This window comes from Canis aureus, chromosome 9 (assembly GCF_053574225.1).
Source record: "Canis aureus isolate CA01 chromosome 9, VMU_Caureus_v.1.0, whole genome shotgun sequence".
NCBI classification, from domain to species: Eukaryota; Metazoa; Chordata; class Mammalia; order Carnivora; family Canidae; genus Canis; species Canis aureus.
Genome location: NC_135619.1, coordinates 32,280,090 through 32,300,524, shown reverse-complemented (window position 1 = coordinate 32,300,524; position 20,435 = coordinate 32,280,090). Strand labels below are relative to the sequence as shown.

The 20,435-nt window shown below is 37.3% G+C and overlaps 1 protein-coding gene across 3 annotated transcripts in view; it reads right to left on the bottom strand.

The window, feature by feature from the left end:
• STYX (serine/threonine/tyrosine interacting protein) overlaps window positions 1-20,432 on the bottom strand; it is a 40,991-nt gene extending 20,559 nt beyond the window's left edge. The window contains exons 1-4 of one of the 3 annotated variants that reach the window (XM_077909320.1): window positions 20,244-20,431; window positions 20,047-20,119; window positions 5,551-5,583; window positions 3,633-3,686 (exon numbers count right to left, since the gene is read on the bottom strand). In XM_077909320.1, coding sequence (XP_077765446.1) covers window positions 3,633-3,686; window positions 5,551-5,583; window positions 20,047-20,103 — 144 coding nt within the window. In that variant the 5' untranslated portion in view covers window positions 20,104-20,119; window positions 20,244-20,431. Of the gene's footprint in view, window positions 1-3,632; window positions 3,687-5,550; window positions 5,584-20,046 lie in introns of all 3 variants that reach the window. The other 2 variants (XM_077909321.1, XM_077909319.1) reach the window with 2 other exon arrangements.
• Between the last annotated feature and the right edge of the window lie 3 nt (window positions 20,433-20,435).

Genomic DNA, 20,435 nt, shown 5'->3' with positions numbered 1-20,435 from the left:
GTTCTATGCAGGGAGCCTAATGTGGGATGGATCCCGGAAGTCCAGGTTCACGCCCTGGGCTGAAGGAAGGCACTTAACCACTGAGCCACCCAGATGTCCCTATTTTACATGATTTTAGAGCTTGTTGAGACCTTAAAGACAATTTATTTGGGAAACACTACTACTACACAGTGGTTAAAGCCATGGGCTTTGGAGTCTTGAGAGCCCAAGCTCTATATTCCAGCTCTGCTAATGACCTGAGCACTCTGTGGCTCAGTCTTCCCATGTGAAAATGGGGGAAAATATTAACCTTTTCATTGAGTGGTCGGATGGATGAATTATATATATCAGATGTTTGGCACAATGCCTGGGATGTTTGGCACAATGCCTGGGATGTATGGCAGGTATTCAGGAAATAGTTGTCATGTATATTGACTACCATTCTTTATTCTATAGAAGGGACTACAAACACATAAACAGTTACTGAACATCACCAACATAGTTAATATCAGCAACCAGAGCCCAGATCTCTAGACTATACCTTGCTTCTCCCAGTAAACTTTTTCTATTACAAGCCAGAATTAATTTATACAGTTCACAGACTACTAACATTTTAGTTTAAAAATTCTTCTAAAGTTAAAACTGGTAACTCCAAATGATATTATATTCTGTGGGACATTTTTGGCTCTACATTTAAAACAATTTAATATGACAATCCTCGATATATCAAGTTTTTATTTGCAAGTGATCACAGGTTTCAGTGAATACAGTAACATGTTAGATAATGTATATATGTGTCATATATACTATATATCATAATGACATATTTTAGTAGTTAGAATGTAAATTCCTAAGAACAAGGATTTTGTTCACTGATTCATATTAAGTATGTGTAGGAGTACCTTGAACATATTAACTAATAATTATCTGTTCAATAAATGAACAAAATCATCCTGGCAAGAGGAATCAGAATTCAGAATCTTGAGTTTTCTATAATTTCAGCTTATATTCCTATATATTTAATTCCTACTTTCTGCATTAAATCCAGAACAATAATACCAATAACCTATGTTAGAAATCAAAGAATAATTCATATTTGTTATGGACTGAGTATTTTTGTCTCTGTCAAAATTTGTACATTGAAGTCCTAACCCCCAAGGTGATGATAGTATTAGATGGGGCCTTTGGGAGGTAATTAGATTTAGATGAGGTCATTATGGTGAAGTCCCATCATGGAATTAGTGCTCTGGTAAGAGAAGAGACCCGAGAGCTTGAATCTTTCTGCCATGGAAAGATAAAGCAAGAATGCAGCCATCTCCACACCAGCAAGAGGACCCTCACCAAAACCTAACTATGCTGGCACCCTGATCTCAGATGTCCTAGCCTCTACAATTGTGAGAAATAAATGCCTGTTGTTGAAGCCACTGGTCTATGGTATTTTATTATAGCATCCTGAGCTAAGAAAATGAGGTTTTCAAAAGTTTTAAATGTTAATTTTTGCAGCAAATTTTCCTATGTCTGTATTTCCTGAGTGTATCCTGAGTTAGAAGAAAGGAGGTAAGCATTCGGTAGGATTAAGATTTAATCTATGCTCCATATTCACATTTATTAAACCTCCAAAATGTATTCAACTTTTTTTTTCTTAAGATTTTATTTATTCATTCATGAGAGACACAGAGAGAGGCAGAGACATAGGTAGAGGGAGAGACAGGCTTCCTGTGGGGAGCCTGATGCAGGATTCGATCTCAGGACCCCAGAATCACAACCACTGAGCCACCCTGGTGCCCCTCAACATCTATTCTTTTGTTTATATAGATCTGTAATATATAAAGAAGTTTTCATATCTACGTTATTACTGCAAGAAACCATAGAAGATACACATAACTCTGGATAAAAACCTGGTTTAACAAGCACTGAAGGCATGTATATGAGACTATTACTAGTAAAAACAAACCTTTACAAAATGCAACTCAAATGTAATAGCATACAGAATATTTTCTACTTTTCAACGGGTTTTCATTTATATAAAGCAAATTATAATCTTATCTCATACCTACAAATCACAGAAAAATTATACACGAAGAAACAGTTCAAATGTATCTGAATGCAATAAAAGGTAGGCTTAACTAAATGAGTATTAGAAAAGGAGTTTAGGTTTCTTGGTCTCTATTATCATTTGTTGTTACATATTTTTTGGATGATGGTATAAAAAAGGGATATAAACTGTAGTATGGTGATTCAGAATGGGAAATAATCAAATTTTGCCATAGAAACTTTTCCTCAGTCTAATAATTAGAGCATGGTGAAACTGAGGGGGAAGAGGTTTTGAGGCGATCTGTAAACACTTATAATTTAATCTGACAAATACTATAATAAGTATATTTATAAAATGCTGTAGGCATACAAAAAGCAAGTAATCTAAAACTATCTTGAAGGCCAGTATTTTGTGAATACTACATTATTTGGCTTTTGTTTATCTTAAGTAACTCACAGTTAAGTCTGTAAGTTATCTATCTTTTCCTTAGTACTTTTTTTTACCAACACCCTACCCTTTCCATCCTAGCTGTAGGGCATCAAAACTAGGTTTACTCTTACATATGCCAACAGTGACAAAGCCTTCCAGTTTCAAAGAAATGACTCTAAATTTAAAAAACTCCCTATTGGGAAGCCCTGGTGGCGCAGCAATTTGGCGCTGCCTGCAGCCTGGGGTGTGGTCCTGGAGACCCGGGATCGAGTCCCACATCGGGCTCCCTGCTTGGAGCCTGCTTCTCCCTCTGCCTGTGTCTCTGCCTCTCTCTCTCTGTGTCTATGAATAAATAAATAAAGTCTTTAAAAAAAAACTCCCTATTCATCTAAAATTCATAAATACATTAAATTAAATCATTAAAGTTAAAAATTCTAGTTTTGTTTTTGTTTTGATTTTTTAAAAAACCTACTGTAGATAGATATCATACAAAATACTGACTTCTAAATAGAGTATTGGGGAAAGCATGCAATACAGTATTTCACATTATAATTCAAAATGAATTAGTAGCATTGTCATAATTCATAAGACTGAATCTTCTAGGAAGTAACAACATTGCTGCATATAGTAAAATGAGATCTACCCTGTTAACTGTGTAATGAATGAAATCCATTTCAGTTTGACTATACAGGAGACAGATATATATGATATAATACTTTACGACCTGGAGCATAGGTCTCTGAAGTTTGCAAAAACAGAAGATTTTATCAATTAAGATACATGTGCATACACATGTACACACCCCCTCCACACACACACATTTACACTTGATAAGGAAAGATTAAAATGTCAAATATACTTGTTTTAGGATTTAATTCTATTTCATCGTTCAGAAGATACGATTAGCAATGATAGATGTCAAATATTTTAGAGGATAAAAAGTCAATTATTTAGTAAATCTTTCAAATACATGGATTTCACAAGAAAAATAATACATAGAAAAGCTCATTTGTGATTTGTTGTGAAACACCTGACAATGACTGGTCCAGTAAAATTTAAATAGGTCGGTACTCCAGGCTGACATGCAATATTTGTGGATCTTACCTCAAATAAAACGCCTACTACTAAAAAATTTATTTCAAAAAAGCTGGTTAATAGTCTTTTGATGAACCTAACCTAAAGTTCATACCTTGCTTTTCATAGCAGAAGAATATGGTCCTAGAAACAGTCCAGGTAAAATTTCCTAGGAAAAATAAAATAGAGATATTGACCATTAAAAATTTAAATCTATACAAACTATATACCATATGAGTGGATTTGTGGAGTATTTCCATAGTTGTTATAATAATTTTTTTTAGCAAAACAGCTTGTTATTTAAGGAACATTTCCTAGCCACACTGAGCCAATGATTGGGAAAAGAAATGCAGATGTGCTTTATATATCAGGTGAAACATTTAAAGTTTAAATCTGGTTTTGAAAAGTCAGATAATGTGAAATGTGAACTTCCACAGTGCCTTTTTATTTTTTTTTTTTCCACAGTGCCTTTTTAAAAGCAGTTTGGGTAAAATAAGCATATTGTAAGACTATCCTTTTTTTTTTTTTTTTTTTTTTTTTTTTTAAAAGACCGAGGGTGTGGGCAGCCCTGGTGGCTCAGCGGTTTAGTGCCGCCTTTGGCCCAGGGCCTGATCCTGGAGTCCCAGGATCGAGTCCCGTGTCAGGCTCCCTGCATGGAGCCTGCTTCTCCCTCTGCCTGTGTCTCTGCCTCTCTCTCTTTCTCTGTGTCTCTCATGAATAAATAAATAAAATATAAAAAAATAAATAAATAAAGACCGAGGGTGTGAGGAAAGGGAGAAAGAGAATTTTAAGCAGGCTCCATGCCCAGCACAGAGACTAAGGCAAGGCTCAATCTCATGATAATGAGATCATGACCTGAGCCAAAACCAAGAATCCAACTCTTATCTGAGCCAAAGAGGTGCCCCTATATGATTGTCTTTTAGACTTATTAATAAAACATCTCTAATTTTATTTATATTCTCTCTCATACAGTCTAGAAATAAAATAGGCATTAAGAAAATCACCCCTTTGGAATTACACAAAACCTTATTTAGCCAAATCAAAAGTAGCTCAAGACACAAGGTTAGAAGTGTTGTTATCTTTAGTTAATAAAAGTATTGCAAAGTTTAAAAAAGACCAATACCAAATATCTGCCTACTGACAGAGCTTCAACAATTTTAAATTGTTTAAATACTTTCCAAATGCTAGATTAAAATTTATTCTATGTGAGTTCAACATAAAAAGATTTCAGCTGGACTATATCATATCCTAGATACTAATACAGTATAATTTTGTAGTTCAGTTCTATGAAAAACTGTAATTATTTGAGTATAGGTCTGATTTCTCCTACCAGCTTCTTGTGGCAGAAATTACACTTTACTCATCTGTGTATTCCCCAAAGCACCAAATAAAATGCCTCACAGATACTAAGCTACTTTTAAAAAGAGAGTTTTCACTAAAGAAATGAAACATTTTCATAAGTCAAGGTATTCCCAGGAACAGGAGACACTGCTTGATTCTGGGGCTAGCAGAGTGTAAATGGTAAGAAATACAAAGAAAAACAATCTGCTACAAGGGTTAACTATCACTTTATCATTCCATATTGGGAGTATTCAACTCAGTCTTCTGGAAACTTCATTATGGAAGTTGACTGGAAATCAGACACAAAGAGGAACAATTACTCAGGAGTGATTTGCCTTATAGTCAATTCTTTTGGACTTTTCTAAACTAGTCAAACAGAGAAAGCAAACTTTTCAAAAGGAATAAAAATACTGTATCAAATTTTTCAGATAAGAAAAAACAAAGTGACTCATTTTACACATACATTTATTACTATGTCCATGATTCTAATCTAAGGAAAAAAGGAAACAATTCATTTCCCATCTTTTTAAGATCCATGATTAACCTTAAACATGCTGATTATTTAAAATACTCAATGATGAACCTACATGAAATCATGAGCCAACAGGGCTCAAATCCTTTGTGAAATAATGTTATTTAATAATGGTACTAGTAATATGGGTTGGCTTAAAAAAACAAAAAGGTTACCTTACCTGCATCTCTCGTCTCATAGGGTAGGTCCATTCCTTGAAGATGGAAAGAAAACATGAGAATAAAAGTAAATGACATATAAAAAATGTTACCCATTTAAAAGTTAAAGATGTGACATATGAATATATGGATATTTAAAGAATACATTGTACTTTAAGAATATTCTATAAATAAATTAAAACTGGCTTCACAAACACCTGAAATTTTAAGTGACAAGAAACAAAGATTAAGGTATTCTTTAGATAATTGTACTTCCATAATTACAATGATGTTATTTCATACAATGGATGGACCCGTTCATTAATTAAAAGAACACAAACTCTAGAAGTTTCTCAAAACTGATCCTCCAAAACAGAAATGTCAAATAGCTATTTTGTGATTCATGTCAACTCTAACCAAGTAGATAGCTAAGTGTGAAGGATTCAAGAAGAGTACTGCGATTAGTGAGAAGTATACCTAATGGATGAAAGAATGTTAAGTGACAGGTATTTGCCATCCCTGATCTAATAAACCTCTAAATGCTTATCAAACAGCCCTTTTCATATCTTACTTGAGCTTAAGATCCTGTCTTTTAGTTTGATTCCCTTTAAAGATACATTTCACAAAAGTATAGAATTCATTCTGTCTTTGGCATGCAGACCAAAACAAACAAGTTGGGAAATAACGCAAAATGCCAACAGAAGACAGAAAACATTTTAAAAGGTGGGAAAGGGGGCACCAGGGTGGCACAACTGGTTAAGCACCTGACTCTTGGTTTCCGTTCACATGATCTTGTGGTTGTAAGATTCTCTGCCCCCCGCCTCCCCTTGCATGCACCTGCCTCCACATTGAGCAGGAGTCTGCTTGTGATTTTCTCTCCCTTTGCCCTTCCCTCTTGTGTTCTGGCTCTCCAAAATGAATGAATGTTAAAAAAAAAAAAAAAAGGGAAGAAGTTGGGAAAAGAGGGGCACCTGGGTGGTTCAGTCGGTTAAGCACCTGACTTTTGATTTCAGCTCAGGTCATGGTCTCAGGATCATTTGGATCAAGCCCTGTATCAGACCCCTCATATGGAGGGAGTTAGCTGGAGATTCTCTCCCTCTCCTTTTGCCCCTCCATCCCCAAAATAAATAATTCTTTAAAAAAATAGAAAAATCAGGAAAAGAAAAAAGCAGTTACAGTGAATTGATACGAAGAATCAAACATGGTGCAAATAGTCCTCATTTATAAATGGACTACATTCCAAAAGTTTCTAACTTAGTTGCTTAAAACTCAGAATTATAAAGAGAAATGAGTTTTCTAAAGTTAAAACTTGAAAAGCGGGATCCCTGGGTGGCGCAGCAGTTTGGCGCCTGCCTTTGGCCCAGGGCACGATCCTGGAGACCCAGGATCGAATCCCACGTCGGGCTCCCGGTGCATGGAGCCTGCTTCTCCCTCTGCCTATGTCTCTGCCTCTCTCTCTCTCTCTCTCTCTCTCTCCATGTGACTATCATAAAAAAAAAAAAAAAAAAAAATACTTGAAAAGCTTTTTAAAAAAATCTTTTATTTTCAGATGAAAGGGATTAAGGGGTACAAACTTTCAGTTATAAAATAAGTGACAAGGATTAAAAGTACAGCATCATCAGGAATATAGACAATAATTTGGAATAACTTTGTATGATGACAGAACTTACCTACACTTAATGGAGAGCGCTGAGCTGTGTATAGAACTGTCCAATTAGTATGTAATGTATCTGAAACTAATGTAACATTGTATGTCAATTAGAAATACCCTACCCAGCAATTACACTACTAGGTATTTATCCAAAGGATACAAAAACAGAGATGCATGCCTGGGCACATGCATCCCAATGTTTATAACGGAAATGTCCACAATAGTCAAAATATGGAAATAGTCCAGATGTCCACTGACAGATGAATGGATAATGATGTGGTATGTATACACAATGGAGTATCATTCAGGCATAATGAAATCTTTTTGGATCATTTGCAATGATGTGGATGGAACTAGAGAGTATTCTGCTAAACTAAGTCAGAGAAGACAAATATCAAATGGTTTTCACTCATATGTGAAATTTAAGAAACAAAATAGATGAACATAGGGGAAGGGAAGGAAAAATAAAGTAATGGAGAGGGAGGCAAACCATAAGAGACTCTTAACTACAAGGAATAAACTGAGGGTTGCTGGGGAAATTGGGTAATCAGGTAATGGGCATTAAGCAGGGCACTTGATGTAATCAGCACTGGGTACTATATGCAACTGATGAATCACTAAATTCTACTTCTGAAACTAATAATACATTATAGGTTAACTAAATTTATTTTTTTAACCCAAAATGTTATTTTAAATGCTCTGTGATTGAAACAATTTGCAGAAAATATGTGCCGTGCTAAGCTAATATCCAGTGAATGCTTCTTGCAATTTCTACAACTCTACATAGTGACCTGCTTAGAAGTACATTTGTGTATTTGCTCTCCAGTCTAAATTCTATTTTTTTTAAAGATTTTATTTATTTATTATGAGAGACACAGAGAGAGAGAGAGACACACAGGCAGAGGGAGAAGCAGGCTCCATGCAGGGAGCACAAAGTGGAACTCAATTCTGGGACTCCTGGATCACGCCCTGGGCCAAAGGCAGCCACTCAACCACTGAGCCACCCAGGTGCTCCTAAACTTAATTTAAATAAAAAATAAAACAAACAAACAAACAAGGGGTGCCAGGGAAGCTCAGTCAGTTAAGTGTCAGACTCTTGATTTCTGCTCTGGTCACGATCTCAGGGTCATGAGACAGAGCCCCAAATCGGGCTCTGCACTTGGCGGAGTCTGCTTCTATCTCCCTTCGTCCCTCCCCTTGTATCCTCTTACTCAAGTAAATAAATCTATATATAAAAAAAACAAATATCTCCCTCTACTTTGCTCCCCCTCCTCTCAAAAAAAAAAAAAAAACCTACTTTCGCTTTTAAATAATTTTAGAATTACAGAAAAGTTAAATATAGTGCTAGGAAATTTCCTTTACTCTTCACCTAGATTTTCCAAGTCAAAAAATATTTCTAACACATAAGGTAGAAATGTTAAAGCCAGGAAAGAATTTGTCTGTTTTGCAGAACAAGAAGCTATGGCTAGGTGTTCCATCAAATACCCTCCTCCATGAGCCAGTTTGGAGCTGAGGACCTGCATAGAAGCCCTCTGAGTTGCCCTAAGGTTACCTTTAGTTCATTATAAAATTAAGATCTCCCATGGGCAAGGTTTTACAACCATTTTTTGAACATACAATGTATACACTAGCATGTTCACATACTAAGATGAGCAGCTGAAACCAAGTGCCTAGGTAATAAAATGTGTAAATTCCTTAATGTATCAAGCTCCCCTGGCCTTATTCCCTAGCACACTGAATAAAAGTTTCATCCATGTACCCCAAGGGGGAAACAGTACTTTGAGAACCATTTCCCTGTCTCCTTGTGACAAATTAATAAAAATCTCTTCGCTTTCTTTTCCTTTCTTCTTAAGAGAGCAAGCAAGCAGAGGGAGAGGAGAGAGTATCTTTTTTTTTGTTTTTTTTTTTTTTTAGGAGAGAGTATCTTAAACAGGTTCCACAACCCTGAGATTACAACCTAAGCCAAAATCAAGTCAAACACTTAACCAACTGAGCCACCCAGGTGCCCCAAAATTCTGTTTTCAATACTTCCTTGGGCTGTGTTCAGTTTAATGCACCTCAAGTAGCAAACCTCTTGAGTTTGGCTACAGAAAAGAGACAGCAATTTTTTTTAATGAACAGAAAGTATTTTTTTGTCTTTAATGTTGAAAATGGATCTTGGCAATATGGTATTAGTAGACTATAAACTCTGAGAAGTCATATCCTGAGAGGATCTGATTTCTCATGGCCTTATATTTTTTCTGTTCTTTTAAAACGGGGTATCAAAGAACACACAATGAAGTGTTTAAACACCCAAATCTGAATGTAAAGCTCAATGAATTTTCACAGGCAATACATCCATGTAATTACTACCCACGTCAAGATTTTCGTCATCCCAGAAAGTTCCCTCCTTCTCTTCTCAGGCAATATCCTCTTTACAGAAGTGAGCGCTAACTTCTATCACTATAGTTTTGCCTGTTCTTGAACTTAATATTAATGGAATCGCATCACTACTATTTTATGTCTGGTTTCTTTCACTCAACCTAATGTCTATGAAATTCATACATGCTGTCCGGTCCTTTTTATTGCTGTACAATATACTACTGTATGAATATTCCACAATTTACTCACTGTCCTGTTGCAGGAGATTTAAGTAGCTTCCAAGTTTGGGCAAATATGAATAAAAATGCTGTGAAAATTATCTTCTATATCCTTTGATGCACTTACACATTTATTTCTCTTGGCTATAAAAGCAGCAATGGAGGGGTGCATGTCTGGCTCAGTTGGAAGAGGATGCAACTCTTGATCTCAGGGTTAGGAGTTTGAGCTCCACATTGGATATAGAGATTACTTAAAAAAATAAAATCTTTAAAAAAAGTAGCAATGGAATTAGAATTACTAAGTCACAGGGTAGGCCTATATTTGTTTGTTTGTTTTTTTAAAGATTTCATTTATTTATTCATGAGACAGAGAGAGAGGCAGAGACACAGGCAGAGGAAGAAGTAGGTTCCCTGTAGGGAGCCCAATGTGGGACTCAATCCCAGGACCCTGGGGTTACAACCTCAGCCAAAGGCAGGTGCTCAACCACTGAGCCACCCGGGTGCCCCACTATATTTGGTTTTATTAGATACTGCCAAAAGTTTTCCAAAACCAATTTACACTTCCACTAGCAATGTACGGGAGTTGCAGCTGTTCCACATCCTCATCATGGCCTTATTTTATATCCTGTACATGTGAGACATAAGACAAAGCCTGGGACCTGATCAAAGATGAAAGAGAAAAGAAGAAAAAGAAAAAGAAACAGAAAAAGAAAAAGAAAAAGAAAAAGATCAACACTAGAAAGCTGAGATTCCAATAGGCAACAGTCTCAGTGAATGATAAACTGGGGAGATAGGCGAGGGAAGGAAACTCACCTCATCCCCATAGAAATGAATACTCCTGCCTTTCTTAGCTTTGAAACTGAGTAGAATGTGGTAGTAGTGGTGGAATGGGATCTTCCTAACCACAATCTGGCCTTCACTCAACTTTGGCATTACAATTCAATGATTTTTGTGAGGCCAAGTGAAAATTCAATGTCAAATGATCCTGGGTAGATAGTGTCCATGGATTCTTGGGAGAAGCAAATGCACCTTCTGCAGAGAAGCATATCCTAATCTAGACCAGAAATAATTCACAGAGATGAGTTTCAATGAGCTCACAAATAAATGCGAATTTTTAAAGAAAGAGGAGGAAATGGACCACCATAAAAACCAGATACAACTGAATCACATTCACAAAGGCTGCAGGTATTAGGACAATGAAAAATAATACATTTAATATAAAAAGAAATGAGAACAAAAAAAAAAAAAAAAAAGAAAAAGAAATGAGAGCACCAAAAGTATGACCAAGGTTTAAGAAATTTTTTTTAAGAGAACTGAAAGGAATATGTAGAAATGAAAAAATACAATTGAAATTAAAAATCAGTGGATAGGCTAAAGGGAAAAAAGGATGTAGATAAAGAGAAATTTTATGAACTGGAAAATAGAATTGAAGAAATTACCTAAATTCAGAGTTGGAAAATAGAATCAGTTAATAGACATATAAAATAGAATTTAAAAGTCTAACATCCATGAAGTCTAAGTTCCAAAAGGAGAAGAAAGAAAATAAAGGAGAGATAATGTTACACAAGATAGTAATAAAAGTTTTCCAAAACTGGTTAAAGACAGCACATCTCTGAAATAAGCAGCCCAGTGAATAAATCCCAAGCTAGAAAAGGGGAAAGAAATACACAGGTAAATAGTATACCAAACATGAACAGAATTTCTTTTTGTAGACTAAAAGCAAACAGGAATGGAATAGAGTCCAAAAGACCTTCACATATGCAGCTAATTAATTTTCCTAAAAAGACAACAAGGCAATTCAACGGAGAAAGAAGTCTTTCAATGACTGGTGCTGGAACAATAGATAAATGTTTGGAAAATAAAATCAATTCTGATCTTGACTCCTCCTCACACACAAACATCTTAACCTGTCTTCACTGCTGCATTCTACTTCCAACACTCGGTGACAGTGCCTGGCACATAATAGGCACTTAATACATACTTGATGAATGTATGTATAAACACAACTGCAAAAATGATAAAACTTCTAAAAGAAAACAAAATATCTTTACAACCTTGGAAAAAAGCAAAGATATCTTAAAGAGGGCACAAAAGACTTAAAAAAAATTTTTTTTTTAAATTTATTTCAGAGAGGGGATCCCTGGGTGGCTCAGCGGTTTGGCGCCTGCCTTTGGCCCGGGGCATGGTTCTGGAGTTCCGGGATCGAGTTCCGCGCACCCGTGCTGGGCTTCTGGCGTGGAGCCTTCTTCTTCCTCTGCCTGTGTCTCTGCCCCCCCCCCCCCATCACGAATAAATAAATAAATAAATCTTTTAAAAAAATTATTTAAGAGAGAGCACGTGAACACATGAGCAGGGGGAAGAGCAGAGGGAATGAGACAGAATCCTCAAGCAGACTCCTTGCTGAGCAAGTAACCCCACACAGGGCTCTATCCCAGGACCCCAAGATCATGACAGTGATCATACAATGAAATAGTACTCAGCAATAAAAAAGAATCTGCTACTACTTACAAGCACAATATAGGTGAGTTTCACAGATATTGTGTTAAATGAAAAAAAGCCATAAATAGGGGCACTTGGGTGGCTTACTCAGTTAAGCATCCAACTCTTGGTTTTGGCTCAGGTTGTAGTCTCACATGTGGTGAGACGGAGCCCCAAGTTGGGCTCTATGCTCAATGGGGAGTCTGCTTGAAGATTCTCTCCCTCTGCCCCTCCCCCATCCATACACATGCTCTAAAATAAATGATCTTTTATTTTCTAAAGATTTTATTTATTTATTCATGACAGACACAGAGAGAGAGGCAGAGACACAGGCAGAGGGAGAAGCAGGCTCCATGCAGGGAGCCTGACCTGGGACTTGATCCTGGGATCACATCCTGGGCTGAAGGTGGCGTTAAACTGCTGGGCCACCAGGGCTGCCCTAAAATAAATAATCTTTTAAAAACAGTCATAAACAATAGGGCCCCTTTTACATGATTCCTTTTATATGAAGTACAAGAAGATAAAACTAAACTATGGTTATAAAAATCATTATTCATTGCCTATCTGGAATAGGATAGGGGTTGCCTGGAAATGTATGTGATATAACTTTTTACATTGATGTTCTATATCTTTTTTTTTTTTTTAATTTTTATTTATTTATGATAGTCACAGAGAGAGAGAGAGAGGCAGAGACACAGGCAGAGGGAGAAGCAGGTTCCATGCACCGGGAGCCTGACGTGGGATTCGATCCCGGGTCTCCAGGATCGCGCCCTGGGCCAAAGGCAGGTGCTAAACCACTGCGCCACCCAGGGATCCCTGATGTTCTATATCTTGATAAGAGTAATACACTGGTCTATATATTTATCAAAATTTGGGGCACCTGGGTGGCTCAGTCAGTTGAATGTGTGCCTTCGGCTTCAGTTGTGATATGAGGGTCCCAGGATCAAGCCCCACATCAGGCTCCCTATTCAGGAGGGAGTCTGTTTCCCTCTCCCCCTCTGCCCCTCCCCACTGCTGTGTGCATGCTCGCTCTCCCTCTCTCTCTCAAATAAATAAAATCTTAAAAAAAAAAACCTCACTGAATTGCACATTTAATATCTATGCATTATACTCTGTAAATTTTACTCCTCCTTAAAAAAAAGGGAACATGTGGGGACACCTGAGTGGCTCAGGGGTTGAGTGCCTGCCTTCAGCCCTGGGCGGATCCTGGAGTCCCAGGGTCGAGTCCCACATCAGGCTCCCTGCATGGAGACTGCTTCTCTCTCTCTGCCTATGTCTCTGCCTCTCTCTCTCTCTCTGATTCTCATGAATAAATAAATAAAATCTTTTTTTTTTTTAAAAAAAGGGGGAAACATGCAAATAAGAACAAGAGATTAAATAGACTCCCCTTGACTTCTCAACTGAAAGAATAAAAGCCAGAAGACTGAAGAATACATAGAAAGTGGTGAAATAATCATGAATCTAGAATATATGCTCAGAAAATCATCTTTGAGAACAGAGTGAAGTAAAAGATTAATCCCATACAAACAAAAACAGAGTTTACTACCAGTAGACTCTTACTAAAGGAATTTCCAAAAGATGTTTTTGAAAAGGTAGTGCCTGGGTGGTGCAGTTGGTTAGCTAAACATCCCCAAATCTTTAATTTCAACTCAGGACATGATGTCAGGATGGTGAGATCAAGCCCTACCTCAGGATCCATGCTGGATATGGAGCTCTGGCTTAGGATCTTCCCTTTCTCTCTGCTCACCCCCCCAAAGAAAAGGTATTTTCTCTCTTATATTTCTACTTTAGCCACTGAGAGCCTAAGTAACTTTGAGTCTAAGCAGCTGACTTCAGAAACATTGACACTATATAGCCACTCAATGTAAGAAGGAACTATATGGCAGACATAATTGTATTTAAACAAATTCTGACTGCATAAAATAATTAACTTATAGAAATAAAGTATATATATACATATATAAAAAAAGAAATAATGTATTTAATTTCCAAGGAATAAATGTAATCAATTTGTACAAAATGAATGTTTATGTATCTCTTATTTAATGATATGTTATAACCTTTTTATACTAAAAAGTTTTTAAAGAACTTAAGCCAAAGACTCTTGTCATTTTCATCACTGTATCCCTAACACTGAGCAGAGCCTGTCACAGAATAAGCACATGATAGATATACATTGTGGAGATGTATGATGCTAGATTTTTTCCTTTCCTTTTTCCTTTCCTTCCTTCTTTCTTTCTATTCTTAATTCTTAGTCTAACCGTCTTATCTTCCCAAAGAAACTTACCAGTTGCGAGAGTAAAAAAGAATAGCAATTGAAGAAATGTGTACTTTTGAGTTACCTAAAATGAAATTTCTAAACTGTGCATGGAAAAAAAAAAGAGGATGTATATAGTGAAATGGTGTACATATATTCCAGGGAATATCTGGCAATATCTATGCCAGAAGGCAAAGACACAGGATAAATGTGCTTCTTTCTGGATTACCAATTTTACCAAAAGATTTTTTTTTTTTTTTTGGAGAAAAACGGTTTTCACTGACCACTAATTTAAAACATTTTTATATTAAAATAAACATGACCAGGGCTGCCCAGGTGGCTCAGCGGTTTAGGGCCTGATCCTGGGGACCCGGGATCAAATCCCACGTTGGGCTCCCCGCGTGGAGCCTGCTTCTCCCTTTGCCTGTGTCTCTGCCTCTCTCTGTGTGTCTCATGAATAAATAAAATCTTAAAAAAAAAAAAAGTTTGTTTTAAAAATAAATAAATAAAATTAAATAAACATGACCACATGGGATAGAATGCAAAATTTACCTAAGTTTTCAGTGAAATAAGAGGTTTCAAAGGAATTTTGAACTTCCAAATGATTGTATACAATAGAACGTATATGCTGTATTTATACAAGGAAGATATTATAGGAGTAAAAAGCAAGTTGTTTAGCAGGAGAGAATGAAAAATTATTCCTATTCACCGGACAGTAAACCATACAGCCTGTTTCTGTAAGCATCAAATTTGCCATAATAGGCATGAAACCTTTGAAATCTAAAAGCTTTCTGTCACAGAAGATTTCATTAAACTATTCCTAGTGCTAGAATTCGATTTTGACCTCCAGAGTCTACCCTCTTTGTTTACCTAGCCCTGATAACTACCCTACAAAACAAATCTTAATCCTGTCTTCTCTACCAATTCTGCTAATACCTTTAGCATACTAAATCAAGATTTTAAGTCATTCATGCTCACACTCTTGCTCTACTAGATGTCCATCTGTCTGAACATCTCTACCAACCAAGTCTTGCCTGTATCACACTCAATCTTAATCTCAGCCTGCCCACGTTGCTGCTAAAATCCATCAGTTTAGAGATAGTAGTGGTAATGGGGCAGATTCCCAATGATCTACTGTGAGTTACTACTGTACTTAATTAGTAGAATCAGTTCCCCAAACTTAAATGATTAGCAACCAGTCCAACTATATTTTTTCAAACCAAAGCAAAGCAGCTAAAACAAAATACCCCTAATTGTGAAACACACTATGGTTCTGATGAAAATAAATTCAGTAATGAAAAATTCTTCAATCATCAATCCTCAATTGATGATTGAAGAAGGTAGGACTTTCAGGTTTTCTCCTTCCTTCTCAAACAAATGCAGTTATGTGAGCTATAAAATTGCACTTAGGGGATAGAAAGATGTTATAAAAATGTCCAAAGATGAGTAAATAAGTAAATAAACACAGCAAAGGATATAGGCTGTAACCATTAAACAAAATAAAAACTTAATCCTTATTATCAGATGGATCAGGCTGGATGAAACCTAACAACCTTTAGAAATACCAAAATAGATTATGAATTTTAGCTGATGGGAGGAGTGTTCAGAGAAAAAAAATCATCAAAATACTATACTAGAGCTGGGACATTCACAAAACAGAAAAAATAGTATTGCAGTTTCTCTCCTCCAAAAATGGTAGCCCTCTTCATAATAAGCCTTTTCCTTTAATTCTCATTCTTATTTCAAGTTTCGCTTCAACCAAAGGCAAAAGGAGTTTTTCACTCTAAAACCAAAAGGCAGAAGGGCATTCAAGTAAGATGCTTTGAAGTCAGTTACTCATAAACCTGGCTGCCATCAGAATTATCTGACTCCTTATCAGACCAGTTAAATCAGAATAGGGGATGGTGGAGTCTAGGAATGGTTATTTTTTAAAAAGCCCCCTGGGTGATTCTACTCTACAGTCAGATTTAAAAAGCATCATTCTAAATTTAAAGGCCCTCAATCAGAAATATTAAGCAATTCCTATTTTTTATTCTGTACTATGGGCATCAAGAGAGAAAAAAAGTAACATTTCAGTTGCCAAATTGCAACTGAAATAAATTATATTACATTTTCTATCTGAAAACATTAATTTCTAATTATAAAACCAATAACCCTAACTATGCAACTAATTTATTTAAAAATTGATAACGTAAGCTGTTCTTTTCTTCATACCTATAAAGAAACTACTGTAATCTTGTCACAAGATTCTATTATCAACACCAATCAAGATTCTTTCATTAATTCAACAAACATTTGTTAAGCTTATGATATATAACTGGACACTGTGTTAAGTGCAAGAAAGAGTGGGCAATAAGACAGGAACATATTGGTTAATAAACTACCTTGTGAAATATTCATGGAAATATCATGGCAAATAAGCGACCAAAACTACAAGTAGAATATCTGTTAAAAGGTAGGTATAAAAGTACCAAGTGCTACAGAGACTTATAAACCTAGAGGATTAAACTATTCTGGGGAGTGGAAGGGTACAAAAGGGGAACAGAAGGAATTGGCAAAATCAGGGAACACCTTTCTCAAGAAAGGATACCTAAAGTGAGATCTAACCCAAGACCAAACAGTTAATTAGGTGAGGGCAAGGGTAGTGTTGGTGGCCACAGCAGGGGAAAATAGCAAATGCAAAAGTACTGGGGAGGGGTGTGTATAGCAGGAACCAAAACATTCCAGGAACTGAGAGAAAATGAACATGGCTAGGGCAAACACAGAAGGGAGCAAGGGAAAGAGTAGCTCATAATGAGGTTACAAAGGCAGACAGATGCCAGATCTCACACAACCTTGCAAATAAGGTTAAGGGTTTGAACTTCATCCTGCAAACAATGGGAAATCACAGCAAAGTTTTAAACAGAGGAGTGACAATCTTCTTGCAAACTGATCTGAACACAGCTAAATTTTGGCTAGTACTGTCCTGAAAGAATGCCTTGACTGGTATTTCAGAAAACAAGGAACTGATATTCTTATACAGGTGATCGGATCATCAAACTGTCATAGATTGATCACATCATTAAGAGAATGCATTAAAAATTTCTCTACTTCAATTCCATTTTTACTAAAACAAGATTTGGATTGTAATTTAGGTTTCCATGAAATGCTTCCTGGGTGGAAGAACACTATTAATTGGCTGGTCACCATAACTATGTAAGACCATTTGACACTTTATATATCTCATGGGAAATTAGAAAATTAACATTGTTTTATTAGTTTATCAGGAGTAACTATATGCCCTGTTTAATGATTATTTATAGTTTTGTCTGCCAGAAAGCACCCTCCATCTAAAGCATCCTCCATCTTCTGTGGGAATGCTCCTATGGGTATTGGTAGGACTATCCATGATAAACTTCACACCCTCCCCGGCAACCTTGGCCACAGAAGTGAGTATATGACCCAGACTGGGCTCCTCATTGTATTCACAACTTTATGGCATAGGGTCTGATCCAAAAGATGGACACATGACCTAAGTTAAGCCAATCCTCTAGATTTTAAATACTGAAGCTTAGAGAGATATTATTCCTCAATGTAATAAGCTCTGTAAGGATGTGACCTTGAAGCAGCTGGCAGTCAAACTCCTTATCTGTGGAGAAGCCAGAGTAAAAGCAGAAACCCTGAGAGAAAGTATAGACAAGCACTGATGAGGCAGAGGCAGTTCTCATAAATTGAGACTGTCTAGTCAAGTCCTGAGACCAGCTGCATCCCTACCTTTCTGGGTTTAATTCTTCTCTTTTTGCTTAAGCTAGTCTGAGTTGGTTTTTTGTCAGTTGCAACCAAAAGAAAACAAACATACAATGCTATGAAAAAAACAATAAATTGGCTTTCAGTAAACAATACTTGTGTCGTTATCTACTAGGCTTTAAGCATTACATCTGTCCTTGCACAGGAAAGAAAGCTATGTTCCCAGTAAGATTTTATAATTTTTATAGGAATAAGACACATACACAATAAAAGATTAAATGCAAGTCTGTAAATATTTTAAACTAGAATTTTAAAGATCAGAGCAGGAAAGAATGGAGGTATATTAAAAACAATGAATTAGGGGGATCCCTGGGTGGCTCAGCGGCTGAGCCTCTGCCTTCAGCTCAGGGCAGCGTGATCCTGGGGTTCTAGGATGGAGTCCCACATCCCGCTCCCTAGTGGGAGCCTGCTTCTCCCTCTGCCTGTGTCTCTGCCTTCTCTATGTGTCTCTCATGAATGAATAAATAAAATCTTTAAACAAAAAAACAAACCCACAATGAATTAGGAATCAAGAGACCAAGGTCCTCAACTGTGTCTTACACTACTGTTACCTTGGCATATCACTTATTCTCAATAAGCTACAATTTCTTCACCTGAAAAAAGAGAATGTTCTATATTATTCCTTAAGGTTGCTTCCAGACTGAAATCACTAAATCACTTTAAGGACAAAAAGCATATTCCTCATTCACATTATTCCATATTAAACAAAGAAAAGTGTAAATTTATTTTTTAAACTAACCTAAATTCAATTTTTTTCCTATTTGTCTACCCTTAAAATATGAAATTCTCAAAAAATACTACCACGAGCAGAGGATCCCTCCAAATAAAAAATGAGAACCCCAAAAGAAGATACTCAAAAGAATATTTGGTGTAAACTGAATGGTTTCTTAAAAATATAGCTTTCCAATTATTTTTAAGATATTTAGAACTAGAAATTTAATTTTTCTCAATCCTACTAGAGGATAATTGAGTATCCTTGTCTTTTGTTTTTTCCGAGTATCCCTGAATTTAGTCTTTAGAAATATTTTAGTAGTGTGCAACACCATAAAGTGTTTTAAACTAGCAATAGATGGGGGAAAAACTCAATACAAACGTTAGACAAGGAAGAAGATGGAGTAAACAAAATCTGGAGTTAGAAATCAAGAGAAAGGTTATAAAGAATTTCATTCTATCAACTCCCTTCCAAAGGGCAAGTTTCATGATTTAAGTTTTTAGATTCAAATGTGCTAGCTTCATGACATTTTATTCTGCGGGTCACAGTTTTGCCTCAAAAAAAAAAACAAAAAAAACCCCAAACAACTACCTTGGAAAACTTTTTGAAGGCACACTTCGAAAGTTGAGGCCCCAGATCTACTTCACGTGTGGGGGCCATGTGTCCCACAAGCAAATCGATGACACCAAATCTCTCTCAAATTGAGATTTAAAACATTACCTTCGTATTTCCTTAGCAATAAAAAGGGGAACCTTACTCAGAGTAAGTCCTCGAAGCCGGGCCTGGGGGTTGGGGCGGGGGGATACCTACTTTTCTCCTCCCCTTTTTATTAAGTAGATGAGACCCGGCAGCCCCTCCACCAGGGGGGAAAAGATACTCAGTGAATGAGGGTCCAGGTACCCCGTCCCGGAGCTCCACCCGAGGTCCCAAGACGGCCTCAAGAGGCAACAGGGCTCCGGTGGAGCTGGAGACTTCGACGTTTGGGGCCTGGGGTCGCCCCGCGGTCAAGGAGCCACACAGTGAGGCCTGTGCGTGGCAGTCACGGGACAAACTCACCTCGGCGTCTTCTTTGCATTGCGGGAGTGAAGGAAACTCCAGCTTCACGTCCTCCATGGTCCCGGCCCTGGGGCTTGTGGGTGGGGTGGGAGTGGGAGTGGGAGTTATCCGGCCCGCCCGACCCTCGGGCTGCCAGCGGCAGAGAAAGGAAGGAGGGCGGGTGGACCGGAGGGCTGACGGGCGGGCAGCGGGCTTACAACTAACACGCGCAGACTAAAAGGTCCCAGCGACTCCGGCGGCGACGGCGGCGACAGCGGGGAAGAGGAGGGTTGGGCGGCTCATACCCGGCCGCCATGCTGCTGCCGTCTCCCTCCCCCTGAGTCTCCGCGCCCCTCAGGCCGCACGGGCTCGGGCACAAGCAAAAGCCCTACAACCGTCTCCCCTGCTTC